This window comes from Sapajus apella, unplaced genomic scaffold (genome assembly GCF_009761245.1).
Source record: "Sapajus apella isolate SASKATOON/1434 unplaced genomic scaffold, GSC_monkey_1.0 scaffold213, whole genome shotgun sequence".
Classification (NCBI taxonomy): domain Eukaryota; kingdom Metazoa; phylum Chordata; class Mammalia; order Primates; family Cebidae; genus Sapajus; species Sapajus apella.
The window spans coordinates 226,165-241,546 of NW_022437153.1; the positions used below are offsets into that span (position 1 = coordinate 226,165).

The 15,382-nt window shown below is 45.2% G+C and overlaps 1 protein-coding gene, 1 non-coding gene and 1 pseudogene across 2 annotated transcripts; all 3 read left to right on the plus strand.

The window, feature by feature from the left end:
* The first annotated feature begins 260 nt into the window (after nucleotides 1-260).
* On the plus strand, nucleotides 261-364 carry LOC116544353. The gene has a single exon (XR_004265895.1). It is a non-coding gene; the product is annotated as a small nucleolar RNA U13 (small nucleolar RNA).
* A 4,941-nt stretch (nucleotides 365-5,305) lies between these two features.
* LOC116544354 lies at nucleotides 5,306-5,437 on the plus strand (annotated as a pseudogene).
* A 542-nt stretch (nucleotides 5,438-5,979) lies between these two features.
* Nucleotides 5,980-15,121, plus strand: VHL (von Hippel-Lindau tumor suppressor). The gene is made up of 3 exons (XM_032270659.1): nucleotides 5,980-6,351; nucleotides 10,614-10,736; nucleotides 13,869-15,121. The coding sequence occupies exons 1-3, from the start codon at nucleotides 6,171-6,173 to the stop codon at nucleotides 14,051-14,053; spliced, it is 489 nt and encodes a 162-aa protein (XP_032126550.1). The 5' UTR covers nucleotides 5,980-6,170; the 3' UTR covers nucleotides 14,054-15,121.
* Nucleotides 15,122-15,382: the final 261 nt, after the last annotated feature.

Below are 15,382 nucleotides of genomic sequence, written 5' to 3' on the forward strand. Positions count from 1 at the left end.
GGATCACCCGAGGTCAGGAGTTTGAGACCAGCCTGGCCAACATGGTGAAACTCTGTCTCTACTAAAAATACAAAAATAAGCTGGGTGTGGTGGTGCATGTCTAATAGTTCCAGCTACTCAGGAGACTGAGGCAAAAGAATCACTTGAACCCAGGAGGCAGAAGTGGCAGTGAGCTGAGATTGCACCACTGCACTCCAGCCTGGGTGACAGAGTGAGACTGTCTCAAAAAAATAAAAAGAATGGCAAACAAAATACAACAGATTTTTTCATAGTCCATAAGCATGATGAGTGGGATTTCATATTCATGTGTGAGGTGCGCCTCCCTCAAACCTCGTTATGATGTCAACGCATTGCCTATCTGATGTGAGAAGAAATAACAGTGGAAAATCAGTCTACAGAATGGGAGAAAATATTTGCAAATCACACATCCAATAAGGAGTTCAAAATATATAAGGACCTCAATGGCAAGGAAACAATTTAAAAATGGGCAAAGGACCTAAGTAGACATTTCTCAACAGAAGACATATAAATGGCCAAAAGATAAGTGTTGGTGAGGATGTGGAGAAAATGGACCCCTCTCATGCTGTTGGTGGGAATGTATATTAGTGCAGCCATTATGGCAAACAGCATGGAGTTTGCTTGAAAAACTAAAAATGGAACCAACAGTTCATATGATCCAACAATCTCACTTTTGGGTATAAATACACAGGAATTGAAAATCAGTATTTTGAAGAGATATCTGCACTCTCATGTTCATTGCAGCACTATTCACAATAGCCAAGACATGGAATCAAGTGTCCATTGCCAGATGAATGGATAAAGAAAATGTGAATACATATATATATATATATACTTTTTTTTTTGGAAACAGAGTCTTGCTTTGTAGCCCAGGCTGGAGTAAAGTGACGTGATCTTGGCTCACTGCAACCTCTGCCTCTCGTGTTCAAACAATTCTCCTGTCTCAGCCTCCAGAGCAGCTGAGATTATAGGCGCCTGCCATGGCTAATTTTGTATTTTTAGTAGAGATGGGGTTTCATCATGTTGGCCAGGCAGGTCTCAAACTCCTGACCTCAGGTGATCCGCCCACCTTGGCCTCCCAAAGTGCTGGGATTATAGGTGTGAGCCCCTGCATCCCGCCTAAAAAAATTTTTTTTTCAAAGAACAAAACCCCAGACCTGATAATACCAACTGTAGACAAGAATGTGGAGCAACTGGAACAGTCATACATCGCTGGTGAGAATGCAAAATGATACTACTGCTCTGGGGAAACAGGTTAGCAATTTCTCATGAAGTTAAACACATGCTTACCATTTAAATAAGTACTTACTATTTGACCTAGCAGTCTCCTAGGTGATTCTCACACAAAAGAAATGAAACTTAGTTTGCACGAAACCTGTACTCAAATGTATACAGCAGCTTTAAGGCTGGGCTCAGTGGCTCACGCCTGTAATCCAAGCACTTTGGAGGTCAAGGTGGGCAGATCACCTGAGGTCGGGAGTTCAACACCAGCCTGACCAACATGGTGAAACCCCGTCTTAAAAAAAAAAAAAAAAAAAATAGCAGCTTTATAATTGCTAAAAACTGGAAATGGCGTGGCTTACGCCTGTAATCCCAGCACTTTGGGAGGCCAAGGTGGGTTGATCACGAGGTCAGGAGTTTGAGACCAGCCTGGCCAACACGGTGAAATCCTGTCTCTACTAAAAAATAAAACAAAAACAAATTAACTGGGCATGGTGGCACATGTCTGTAATCCTAGCTATTCAGGACGCTGAGGCAGGAGAAGTGTTTGAGCCCAGGAGGCAGAGATGAGCTGAAATTGTGCCACAGCACTCCAGCACTCCAGCCTCGGTGCCAGAGTGAGACTTCCTCTCAGAAAAAAAAAAAAAAAAAAAAAAAACAGAAACAAACCAGTATCTTTCAGTTGGTAAGTAGTGTGGAATACCGTTGGCAATAAAAAGGAATAAGTTGTTATGTACTACGAGTTTGATGAATCTCAAATGCATTACGCTAAGTGAAAAAAAGACTCAAAAGGCTACATATGATATGATTTCGTTATGTGATATTCTGAAAAGGCAAAACTATAGGGACAGAGACAGATCAGTGGTTGCTAGGGATTAAGAGTGGGAGCAGGGTTTGACCATGAAGGAGTTTTGGGGGTGACAAGATTTTTTTTTTTTTTTTTTTTTTGAGACAAAGTCTTGCTTTGTTGCCCAGGCTGGAGAGCAATGGTGCAATCTTGGGTCACTGCAAAAAGTGGAAACAAAGGAAGTAAATATGACAACGTGCTAATTATATGTCATGAGATTATCGGTGTTTGCTTTATTATTGTACTGCTATTTTTTTAATTGGTCAACATAAAAACTACCAAAATATATCCCCCTTAGAGAAAATTTAGAAAAGACAGAAAAGCAGATAGAAAAAAGTCACCGGTTGTCTTTAGACACTGTCGTTTTTATTCTTTTCTACATGTCTTTTTGCATAATGAAAAGTGTACAATAAGAACAATTTACCCTGTGGTTTTACTTAGTATATTCTAAACTTATTTTCTTTTCTTTTCTTTTCTTTTTTTTTTTTTGAGACAGAGTCTTGCTCTGTTACCCAGGCAGAAATGCAGTGGAGCAATCATGGTTCACTGCAGCCTTGACCTTCCTGGGCTCAGGTGATCCTCTAGCCTCAGCCTCTCGAGCAGCTGGGATTTCAGGCGCACCCATGCCCAGCTAATTTTTTTTGTATTTTTTGTAGAAATAGGGTTTTGTCATGTTGCTCAGGCTGGAACTCCTCAGCTCAAGTGATCCACCTACCTTGGCCTCACAAAGTGCTGGGATTACAGGTTTGAGCCACTACGCCTGGCTACCGCTTTGTCTTAAATGATCTTTGAAACATTATTTGCAATCTCAAAGCCTGCATTTATCTCACCAACTGCTGTCATTGGGGATGCAGGCATTTCTGTAATATTAAACTGGTATATTTCACCTCTCTAGCATTGGAGTACAAATTAGGGGATGTTTGCATGAATCCTGTGAATTATAATTGCTCTGAGTCATTGTAATTTGATTAACAGAAGTCCTACTTTGGGGTTTACTTATTTATTTATTTATTTATTTCAGACGGAGTCTTACTCTGTCGCCCAGACTAGAGTGCAATGGCACGATCTCGGCTCACTGCAACCTCCGCCTCCTGGGTTCTAGCAATTCTCCTGCCTCAGCCTCCTGAGTAGCTGGGATTACAGGTGTCTGCCACCATGCCTGTCTAATTTTTGTGTTTTTAGTAGAGATGGGGTTTCACCATTTGGCCAGGCTGGTCTCTAACTCCTGATCTCATGATCAGCCCGTCTTGGCCTCCCAAAGTGCTGGGATTACAGATGTGAGCCACTGCGCCTGGCCTAATTTTTTTGTATTTTTAGTAAAGATGGGTTTCACCATATCAGCCAAGCTGGTTGTGAATTCCTGACCTCAAGGGATCCACTCACCTCAGCCTCCCAAAGTGTGGGATTACAGGTGTGAGCCATCGTGTCTGGACTACTTTGGAATTTTTCTCTACAATGTTTTCACGTTGTTAATGTAGCTGGGGGTCTAACATCACTGCTGGTCACTTAATCCTGCTGGAAGCCACTAGGATATGCCATCTCTGTGTAGTGCACTGTCAAGGAGAGCCATAGCAAAATAACTTGGGTTCATGCTGTCAGTGCTTTTGTGGAGATGTCCACCTCCTGAGGGTCACTCCTATCATCATTTTCTCCTAAGGCATCAGGTGATGAGCCTCTCTAGTCCAGCACTCACTACCCTTTTCACATTCTTTTTTTTTTTTTTTTTTGAGACAGGGACTGGCTCTGTCACCCAGACTGGAGTGCAGTGGCATGATCATGGCACACTGCAGCCTCGACCTCCCAGGCTCAAGTGATCTTCCTGCTTCAACCTCCTGAGTAGCTGGGACTGCAGGTGCATGCCACCATTCCCGGCTAACTCTTTCATTTTTTTGTAGAGACAGGACTTCACTGTGTTGCCCAGGCTGGTCTCAAACTCCTGGACTCAAGTGATTGGCCTGCCTCGGGGTCCCAAAGTGTTAGGATTACAGGCATTTGGCACCTTGGCCTTCACATTCTTATGTACCCTTCTGTTTCCTTAGCTGTGAAATGGAGATAATGACATAGGTTTAATTCATGTGGAATGCTTAGCACAGTGCCTGGTACTTGATGGATTTTTTTCTTTCTACTTGAAATTTATTTTTGAGCCGGGCATGGTGGCTCATGCCTATAATCCTAGCACTTTGGGAGACCAAGGCAGGCAGATCACCTGAGGTCAGGAGTTCAAGACCAGCCTGGCAAACATGGTGAAACCCCGTCTCTACTGAAAGTACAAAAATTACCCAGGAGTGGTGCCACACACCAGCAACCCCAGCTACTCAGGAGGCTGAGGCACAAGAATCGCTTGAACCCGGGAGATGGAGGTTGCAGTGGTCCAAGATCACGCCACTGCACTCCAGCCTGGGCAATAAAGCAAGACTGTTTCAAAAAAACAAAAATTTATTTATTTTTGACTAACATAAAACTCTCTGAATCCTTCTTTTTCTGAGATGGTTCTCCACTTGGGTACATCCCACATCATTGAATATTTAATTACACAGAATTGTGTACCATCTTCCTTGACCCCCAGATCTTTAGCCTTCCATAGTACCCTGTCTCTTTTTGTTGTGCTAGTCATAGTTGCAATTGTATTTCTTTTGTGTAATTGATTACTATATGACCCTTTTATTGAAGTACTGTGAAGGCAGGAAACATGACTGGTTTTTACAGTATTTTCAACACCTAGCACCGTACGTAGTACACCGTAGGGCCTTAATAAATATTTATAAATAAAATTCACGATTGCTTATGTTTGTAGTTTTAATTGCTCTAAAGTAAATACCTCGCCTGGCGCGGTGGCTCATGCCCGTAACCCCAGCACTTTGGGAGGCTGACGCAGGTGGATCATGAGGTCAGGAGATCGAGACCATCCTGGCCAACCTGGTGAAGCCCCGTGTCTACTAAAAAATGAGATAGGCGTGGTGGTGCATGCCTGTAATCCCAGCTACTGGGGAGGCTGAGACAGGAGAATCGTTTGAACTAGGGAGTCAGAGGTTGTAGTGAGCCGAGATAGCGCCACTTTCACTCCAGACTGGCGACAGAGGGAGACTCCGTCTCAAAAAAAAAAAAAAAAGTAAATATCTCATTTTCCAATTTGCACCAGAGTGCTCTGCACGGAGTAGGTCTAATTAGTCTTTCTTCTTTACTAACCACCCATATCTTGTAATAAGAATTCAGTTAGTTGACTTTTTGTAATTTATAAGCATGATGATTGGGTGTTCCTGTGTGTGTGTGTGTGTGTGTGTGTGTGTGCGCGCGCGTGTGATGTGCCACCCACGAACCTTGTTATGAAGTCGGCGCATTGCGCGTCTGACATGAAGAAAAAGAAATAAGAATTCAGTTAGTGGGCCAGGCACAGTGGCTAAGACCTGTAATCCTTGTACTCTGGGAGGCCAAGGCAGGAAGATCACTTGAACCCAGGAGATCAGCCTAGGCAACATAGCGAAACTCCGTCTCAAACAACAAATAAAAATAATTAGCCGGGCATGGTGGTGCGCGCCTGCAGCCTACTCCTTGGGAGGCTGAAGTGAGAGGCTCACTTGAGCGCGGGACGTCAAGGCTGCAGTGAGCCGAGATGTTGTCACTGCACTCCAGCCCGGGCGACAGAGTGAGACCTTGTCTCAAACAAACAAAAACCCAAAACCCAAACCTTAGAGGGGTGAAGAAAAATTTATAGTGCAAATACAATAAATGAGTTGGCCTAGCGTCTGCTTCGTTCAGCTTCCGCCTCCGTTTGAACTGCCCCTGCGGCTGAGGATCCCTTTGCGCACGCGCACAGCCTCTGGCCCGCTATTTCCCCCAAGTGGGTTTCAACCCCTTCCGAGAGCGCGCGAAGACTACAGAGGTCGGTTCGGGAGCGCGCACGTAGCTCCGCCCCGCGACCGGCCCGCGAATCCCGCGGCTTTCGGCCTGGGTGGTCTGGGTCGCCGAGGGAATGCGCCGGAGGGCGGAGAACTGGGAAGAGGCCGAGGTGGGGGCGGAGGAGTCGGGCGCCTAGGAGTCCGGCCCGGAAGAGTCCATCCCGGAGGAGCTGGGCGCCGAGGAGGAGATGGAGGCCGGGCGGCCGCGGCCGGTGCTGCGCTCGGTGAACTCGCGCGAGCCGTCCCAGGTCATCTTCTGCAACCGCAGCCCGCGCGTAGTGCTGCCGCTGTGGCTCAACTTCAACGGCGAGCCGCAGCCCTACCCAACGCTGCCGCCCGGCACGGGCCGCCGCATCCTCAGCTACCGAGGTACGGGCCCGGCGCTTAGGCCCGACCCAGCAGGGACGATAGCTCGGTCTCCTGGAGCCCTTCCTCCCAGGGGTCCATTTTGCAGACGGGGAACTGAGGCTCCAAGAGGTGGGACACATCCAGGGTGACGCTGCTCTCAAGCGTCACAGTATTCTTTATAAGGCTGAATAATTTGCATTTGAAGGTGGCTTCCTCCCACCGCCCCATGTGTATTTTCCCCTAAAAAGCTCAATCCTTAACGCCCCATCTGTTCAGTCCTGATGACCCGCGTGGGCCAGTTCTGCGTAGTCCCTGCCCCCGTGGAGAACACATTCCTCCTGGGGAGACAGGCAGATGCACAAACAGGAGCAAGCCAGGGTCGTGCTGGCGCCGGAAGAGCCGAGCGTGTGTGGCCTGGGAGCTTCACCTACCTTCCTGCTGGGAGATGGAGGGGTTGCGGTTGTGTGGTTTCAGTTAAGGGGCGCTTCCCAGAGAAGGAAGGGAGCAGGATGGAGTAGGAGCTGGCCAACCCAAGGTTAAGAGGCGAGAGTTCTACATATGCATGTGTTGAGACCTGGAGTCTTGGGAGAGGACGCTCAAAAGGTGATTTTACCCCTAGGAATATGGGGCCGTTGAATTTTTTTATCTTTTAAATTTTATTATTATTTTTTAAATTATACTTTAAGTTATGGGGTACACGTGCAGATCGTGCAGGTTTGTTAGGTATACACGTGCCATGGTGGTGGTCTGCTGCATCTATCACCCTGTAATCTACATTAGGTATTTGTCTTAATGCTATCCCTCCCCGAGAATTTTTTTTTTTTTCCGTGATGGAGTCTTTGCCCTGTCGCCCAAACTAGAGTGCGGTGGCGTGATCTCGTCTTCCTGCAACCTCCGCTCCCCGGGGTCGAGTGGTTCTGCCACCTCAGCCTCCCGAGTAGCTGAGATTACAGGCGTGGGCCACCATTCCCAGCTAATTTTTTGTATTTTTAGTGGAGACGAGGTTTCACCATGTTAGCCAGGATGGTCACCGTGTCTTGATCTCGTGACCCGCCTGCTTCGGCCTCTCAAAGTTCTGGGATTACAGGCGTGAGCCACCACGCCCAGCCCGTTTTAAGTTTTTAATCAGGGTTATGATATTGACAGATTTACATACTGAAAAGCTCACCCAGCTTGCAGGTTTGGAGGGGGAAGACTACTGTTGAGGAAGCGGTTAGGTAGTTGTGAAAACCCAGGTGAGGAATAACTAGGCCTTATCTGAGGTGTTGGCGCTAATCTTCCCATGGCCTAAAAGGAGAGAAGTAGTCCTAGTCTCCCTTAATCTTTTTTTTTTTTTTTTTCTTGAGACGGAGTCTCATTCTGTCGCCCAAGCTGGAATGCAGTGGCACGATCTTGGTGGCTCACTACAATCTCTGCCTCCTGGGTTCAAGCAATTCTCCTGCCTCAGCCTCCCGAGTAACTGGAATTACAGGCGTGTGCCACCACACCTGGATAATTTCCTGTATTTTTAGTAGAGATGGGGTTTCAGCGTGTTAGCCAGGATGGTCTGGTCTCCTGACTTTGGGATCCCCCCGCTCAGCCTTCCAAAGTGCTGGGATTACAGGCGTGAGCCACCATGCCCGGCCATCTCACTTAATTTTTATGGAAGCTTTTTGCAAGCATCTGGATAGATCTTTTCTTCCTTGAGGATGTTATACTTAATAAACTTTTACACCAGACTTCCCCTAACGTTAGATGAGGAACACAGTATTTCCAGTGATCAACATTTCTGTAGGCTCCTGTTTTACATAGGAAATTGTATGAATTTTGTATTTTACTGTAAAACTTTTCTGTGCCTGATTTAATATGAAATATGAAAATTTGTTGGCTGGGTGCAGTGGCTCATGCCTGTGATCTCAGCACTTTGGGAGGCCATGCCAGGAGGATTGCTTGAGCCCAGGAGTTGGAGACCAGCCTGTGTAATACAGCTAGACCCTGTCTCTATCTTCTCACCTCTACTGAAAATAAAAAATTAGCTGGGCACCTGTAATCCCAGCTACTTGGGTGACTGAAGCAGGAGAATTGCTTGAACCTAGGAGGTGGAGGTTGCAGTGAGCCAGATTGCGCCATGGCACTCCAGCCTGGGTGACAAGAGTGAGAGTCTGACGCAAAAAACAAAAACAAAAAACCCCCAATTCTTGAAAAATTAGCAGGGCAGATGCCTGCTTATAGTCCCAGCTACTTGGGAAGCTGAGACAAGATCACCTGAGCTCAGGAGTTGGAGGCTACAGTGAGCTTATATGGAGGCTGCAGTGAGCTATGATGGTGCTTCTGAATAGTTTCTGTACTCTGGTAACATAGCAAGACGCTGTCTCTTTTTTTTTTTTTTTTTTGATACAGGGTGTCCTGCTGTTGTCCAGGCTGGAGTGCAGTGGTGTGATCATGGCTCATTACTCCCTTAACCCGGGTTCAAACAGTCCTCCTGGAGCATCAACCTCCCAAAGTATCTGGGACTACAGGCATGCTCCACTATGCCTGGCTAATTTCTTTTTTTATTTTTATTTTATTTAATTAATTTATTTTTTTGAGATGGAGTTTTGCTCTTGTTGCCCAGGCTGGAGTGCGATGGTGCAATCTCAGCTCACCACAATCTCTGCCTCTCAGGTTCAGGCGATTCTCTTGCCTCAGCCTTCCAAGTAGCTGGGATTATAGGCAAGTGCCACCACCCCCAGCTAATTTTTCATATTTTCATATTTTAGTAGAGATGGAGTTTCTCCATTTTGGTCAGGCTGGTCTTGAACTCCCGACCTCAGGTGATCCACTCACCTTGGCCTCCCAAAGTGCTGGGATTACAGGCGTGAGCCACCACACCTGGCCTTTATTTTTATTTTTAGTAGAGATGATGTCTTGCTTATGTTGCCTAGGTTGAGATCCTGAGACTCCATCTCTTTTTTTTTTTTTTTTTTATTTTTTTGTGTGAGACTGATTCTTGCTCTGTCACCCAGGCTGGAATGCAGTGGCATGATCTTGGCTCACTGCAACCTCCGCCTCCCTGGTTCAAGTGATTCTCCTGCCTCAGCCTCCTGAGTAGCTGGGATTACAGGCATGCGCCATCACTCCCAGCTAATTTTTTTGTACATTTAGTAGCGACAGGGTTTCACCATGTTGGTCAGGCTGGTCTTGAACCCCTGACCTCATGATCTGCCCGCCTCGGCCTCCCAAAGTGCTGAGATTATAGGCGTTAGCTACCGCACCTGGCCTGAGCCCTCATCTCTTAAGAAAATGAAATTACTTTTGAAGGTACATAATGCCACTGAATTGTACATTTAAAAATTGTTAAAATGGTAAATTTTTGAGGCAGGTGGATCCACCTGAGGTCAGGAGTTCGAGACCAGCTTGACCAATAAGGTGAAACCCTGTCTTTACTAAAAATACAAAAATTATCTGTGTGTGGTGGTGTGCGCCTGTGATCCCAGCTACTTATGGTCCCAGCTATTCGTGGTCCCAGCTATTCGGGAGGCTGAAACAGGAGAATTGCTTGAACCTGGGAGGTGGAGGTTGTAGTGAACCAAGATCCTGCCACTGCACTCCAGTGTGGGCAACAGAGCAATACTCTGTTTCAAAAAATAAGTAAGTAAATAAATAAATAAAATAAAATGGTAAATTTTGTGTATATTTTATCAAAATTTTTAAAAATTACCAGTTTACATTTTTAAAATTATCACCCCAGGAACAAGTGCTGTATTTATTCTGAGACAACCTTCTCCTACCTTAAACAGAATCTTAGGGCTGGAGGCTTGCTTTCTGCCCTCTTTTGTATGTGATGTATTTCTTTTGAAAATTCGGTTATAATTTACCCCCAGTAAAATGCACAGATCTTAGGGTTTGATGAATTTTCTCTCGACATGTTTTTGCACTTCCTTGTTTTTAAGGAGCACTGATTTGAGGAGTCAGTGGCGTTCTCTCTTTAGTTTGCAGGGTTTGCTGTGATTTGTAATCACATACTTGACCTAGTCATCCCTTTTCCACCATGGTGGCAGAAAGAGCATGGGATATAGAGCTTCAAGTACGTGTTCTTTGCTTACTGTCTCGTACCTTGAGTATGTCAGTTGCCCTCTCAGACCTGTTTTCTCGTCTGTAAATGGATCTGTTGTGAGGACTCACTGAGATGTTACTAGAAGGGCTTTGTATGCCATGTAAGCAGAGTAAGAGGCAAACTTTTTGTGTAGATCAGGGGAAATGGAGAGAATAGGTGCCCTGACAGACCAGTGTGGCTCGTTAACAACCTTTTCTTTTCCTAATAGGTCACCTTTGGCTCTTCAGAGATGCAGGGACACACGATGGGCTACTGGTTAACCAAACTGAATTATTTGTGCCATCTCTTAATGTTGACGGACAGCCTATTTTTGCCAATATCACACTGCCAGGTACTGATTTCAGTCTTACTTTTTAAAAAGATATGGTTTGTTGTAAAAAGTATCAGATAGGCCACTTGAAAAATTAAGCCCAGTCTTTAATTTTTGCCTGATGTCAGGCAAAGTATCCAATCTTTCTGTATCTTATTCTGTACCATAAATAAATGGAAGTGATGTATTTGTATGTTCTGTGTTAAACAAAAATGTTATGGTGTCTCAAAAGCACTTTGGGCTCTTAAGAAACAAGTGAGATGAAGGTGTTACACCATAGGTTAGTTTTGTAGAGTTGTAGAATTATGAATGCCTTTTGTTTCCCTGGCCAAATTGTGACCTGGAGACCCAGGAGAACAATGTGTACAGCCTGAGATATTTTGGCTTATTTCTTGTTGACTTCTAATTTTGTTTTTTTTTTTTTTGAGACTGAGTCTTGCTGTGTCACCCCGGCTGGAGTACAGTGGCACGATCTCAGCTCACTGCAACCTCTGCCTCCTGGGTTCAAGTGATTTTCCTGCCTCAGCTTCCCGAGTAGCTGGGACTACAGGCACGTGCCACCACACCTGGCTAATTTTTTTGTATTTTTAGTAGAGACAGGGTTTCACTATGTTAGCCAGGATGGTCTTCTTCTCCTGACCTCGTGATATGCCTGCCTCGGCCTCCCAAAGTGCTGGGATTATAGGCGTGAGCCACTGCGCATGGCCTATGTGTTTTTATTTAACACAATCAAGCCTACAGTGCCAGTCAGAGTTGGGTTTTTTTTTTTTTTTTTTTTTTTTGAGATAGTCTTGCACTGTTGCCCAGGCTGGAGTGCAGTGGTGTGATTTCGGCTCACTGCAACCTCTGCCTCTCAGGTTCAAGTGGTTATTCTGCCTCAGCCTCCCGAGTACTTGGGGCTATAGGTGCCTGCCACCACACCCAACTAATTTTTGTACTTTTGGTAGAGGTGGGGTTTCACCATGTTAGCCAGGCTGGTCTTGAACTCCTGACCTTAGGTGATCCGCCCACCTTGTCCTCCCTAAGTGCTGGGATTACAGGCCTGAGCCACTGTGCCTGGCCTGCTTTTTTTTTTTTCTCACACTGTCGCCCGGGCTGGAGTGCATTGGTGTGATCTTGGCTCACTGCAACCTCTGCCTCCCGGGTTGAAGCTATTCTCCTGCCTCAGCCTCCGGAGTAGCTGGGATTACAGGTGCCCGCCACCAGGCCTGGCTAATTTTTTGTATTTTTAGTAGAGATGGGGTTTCACTATGTTGGCCAGGCTGGTCTCAAACTTCTGACCTTGTGTTCTGCCTGCCTCGGCCTCCCAAAGTGCTAGGATTACAGGCGTGAGCCACTGGGCCTGGCAATTTTTTTAAAAAAATCGTTGAAGATTGGCATAATACTTTACTATTTGTTTGAAGTTCAAATGATTTTTATCAGGGTAAACCCTAAGAAACTGATGTTCCTGTGGCTTAAAAGAAAAACACTAAAGACTGGCCTGGTGTGATGGCTCATGCTTATAATCATGCCTGTAATTCTAGCACTTAGGGAGGCTGTGGTGGGAGGGTTGCTTGAGACCAGGAGTCCTTGACCAGCCTGGACAACAAAGTGAGACCTGAGCTCTACCAAAAAAAAATTTTTTTTAATTATCTGGGCATCTTAGCATGTGCCTATAGTCGCAACTACTTGAGAGGCTGAGGAGGGAGGATCCCTTGAGCCCAGGAGTTTGAGGCTGCAGTGAGCCATGATCACACCACTGCACTCCAGCCTAGATGACAGAGTGAGACCCTGTCTCAAAAAAAAGAAAAAAAAAAAACAAAAAACACAAATCTCCCAAATACATGGATTTCATAGGATTTAAACTAATGTGTGTGTATAGATTCTGTTTTAGGGAAGTAGATATACAAAAATGGGCATTGATGAATTCAATTTGGTAGATTTTGCATTATAGAATACCCTTAAAGCTACGTTTCCAGTGAGTGTGAGGTAGGGATTGGGATACCCAATTCAGTGGTACTAGATTTTCTAAGTACACGTAGTTTTAGTTATTTGTTCTGTGACTACCACCCCAAAACTAGTAACTACCTCTTTTTTTGAGACAGAGTCTCACTGTTGCCCAGGCTGGAGTGCAGTGGCGTTATCTTGGCTCACTGCAACCTTTGCCTTCTGGGTTCACCTGCTTCAGTAGCTGGGACTACAGGTGCACGCCACCAAGCCTGGCTAATTTTTTGTATTTTAGTGGAGATGGGGTTTCACCATGTTGACCAGGCTGGTCTTGAACTCCTGAGCTCAGGCAGTCCACCTGCCTCGGCCTCCCAAAGTGCTAGGATTATAGGTATGAGCCACCATGCCTGGCCCACCGTTTTATTTGTTCATAATTCTGTAGTCTAGGCTGGGCTCAGCTAGGCAGTTACTCTGCTGGCAGTAGTCGTTGGTGTGGCTGCCTTTTGCTGGGGGCTGGGCCTGTCCCACATTTTTTATTTTATTTTATTTTTTTCCTTTTTTCTTTTTCTTTTTTGAGATGGGGTATCATCCTGTCACCCAGGTTGGAGTGCAGTGGCATGATCTTAGCTCACCACAATCTCTGCCTCTAGGGCTCAAGTGATCCTCCCACCTCAGCCTCCCCAGTTGCTGGGACCACAGGTATGTAACACCATGAGTAGCTAATTTTTTGTATATTTTTTAGAGACGGGGTTTCACCATGTTGCCCAGGCTGGTCTTGAACTCCTGAGCTCAAGTGATCTACCCACGTTGGCCTCCCAAAGTGCTGGGATCACATGCATGAACCACTGTGCCTGGCCAGGGCCTCTCCCTCTTTATGTGGTCTGTCCAGCAGGGTAGCTCAGGATTTCCAAAAGTAGAAAAGCAGAAGTTGACAGGCCTTTTTAAGGCTTAGGCCCAGAATTGCCAGTGTCACTTCACCACATTCAGTTAGTTAAAGCATTCACGAGCCCAGCCAATTCAAGAGGAAATTATTACACAGAAGCATGAACACCATGAGGTTTCCATGGGCCATCAGCATAACACCCTGCCACGTACATGCACTCACTCTTTCTCTTTAACCTAAAGTGAGATGCATCTGTAGTAAAGTAGTTGTTGGTAAAGCCTCTCGCTCATTCCTTGTACTGAGACCCTAGTCTGCCACTGCGGATTTGGTTTTTGTCCTTCCAGTGTATACTCTGAAAGAGCGATGCCTCCAGGTTGTCCGGAGCCTAGTCAAGCCTGAGAATTACAGGAGACTTGACATCGTCAGGTCGCTCTATGAAGATCTGGAAGACCACCCAAATGTGCAGAAAGACCTGGAGCGGCTGACGCAGGAGCACATTGCAAGTCAACGGATGGCAGCGGAGATTTAAAATTTCTGTTGAAACTTACACTCTTTCATCTTAGCTTTTGATGATACTGATGAGTCTTGATCTAGATATAGGACTTGTTCCTTACTCAGTTTCAAAGTGTCTCATTCTCAGAGTAAAATAGGCATCATTGTTTAAAAGAAAGTTAACTGACTTCACTAGGCATTGTGATGTTCAGGGGCAAACATCACAAAATGTAATTTAATGCCTGCCCATTAGAGAAGTATTTATCAGGAGAATGTGGTGGCATTTTTGCCTCCCAGTAAGTCAGGACAGTTTGTGTAAGGAGGTTTGTATAAGTAATTCAGTGGGAATTGCAGCGTATCATTTAAGAAGGCAGTGGCATCTGCTTTTAATGGATGTGTAATACATCCATTTTGCATCCATAATGGTTGGTGACTTGTCCACCTCCTGCTTTGGGAAGACTCAGGCATCCTTGAGGAAGGGACAAGTCTTTCTCCTCTTTGAGACCCCAGTGCCTGCACATCATGAACTTTCAGTCAGGGTTTGTCAGAGGAACAAACCATGGGATGCTTTGGTATAAAGTGCTTGGAGGTTCTACCTCTGTTTTTGTTGGGGGGTGGGAGAGGGGGCCTTAAAATGTGTACAGTAAACAAATGTCTTAAAGGGAATCATTTTTATAGCACTTTTTAAAATTTTCTAAGTTGCCCACTTTTCTTGGTCCAGTCTTGTCGAAGTGCTGTTTTATTTCTGTTTCTAAACTAGGATTAATTTTCTGCAGTTGTGATAATAGCATTTTTGTAACTTGACATCTGCACAGAAAAATAGGAGAAAATCAGGAATCTTCATGTTTGATTCTAGTATTAATGGGCTACTATACTATAAATAAGTTTTTGCTAAATGTGGGTGTTTCTGTTCCTTTTTGTAAATATGTGACATTCCTGATTGATTCGGCATTTTTCATCAGGCAGGACCTGGTGGCACTTCCACTTCCAACCTCTGGCGAGTTACTCGTACCAGTGGATTCATGGAGTAGCCTGAAATGTTTCATAGTTTTCTAAATGTACAAATTCTTATAGGCTAGACTTAAATTTATTAACTAAAATCCAATGTTTCTATCAGACTCAGTTTTTTATAACTAATAGCTTTTTTTGTTTTTCAATTTTTATTCTCGTCCCCTAACAGCTTTTTTTTCTTTTTTTTTTTTTTTTGAGACAGAGTCTCACTCTTGTTTCCCAGGCTGGAGTGCAATGGCGCGATCTCGGCTCACCACAGCCTCCGCCTCCTGGGTTCAGGCAATTCTCCTGCCTCAGCCTCCTGAGTAGCTGGGATTACAGGCACGCGCCACCATGCCCAGCTAATGTTTTGTAT

Bases quoted from the DNA above. Each gene is read 5' to 3' on its own strand.
- VHL (XM_032270659.1), top strand. From the start codon at position 6,171: ATGGAGGCCGGGCGGCCGCGGCCGGTGCTGCGCTCGGTGAACTCGCGC. The intron at 6,352-10,613 runs GTACGGGCCCGG...TTTTCCTAATAG, and splicing joins CCGCATCCTCAGCTACCGAG to GTCACCTTTGGCTCTTCAGA. The intron at 10,737-13,868 runs GTACTGATTTCA...TTGTCCTTCCAG, and splicing joins TGCCAATATCACACTGCCAG to TGTATACTCTGAAAGAGCGA.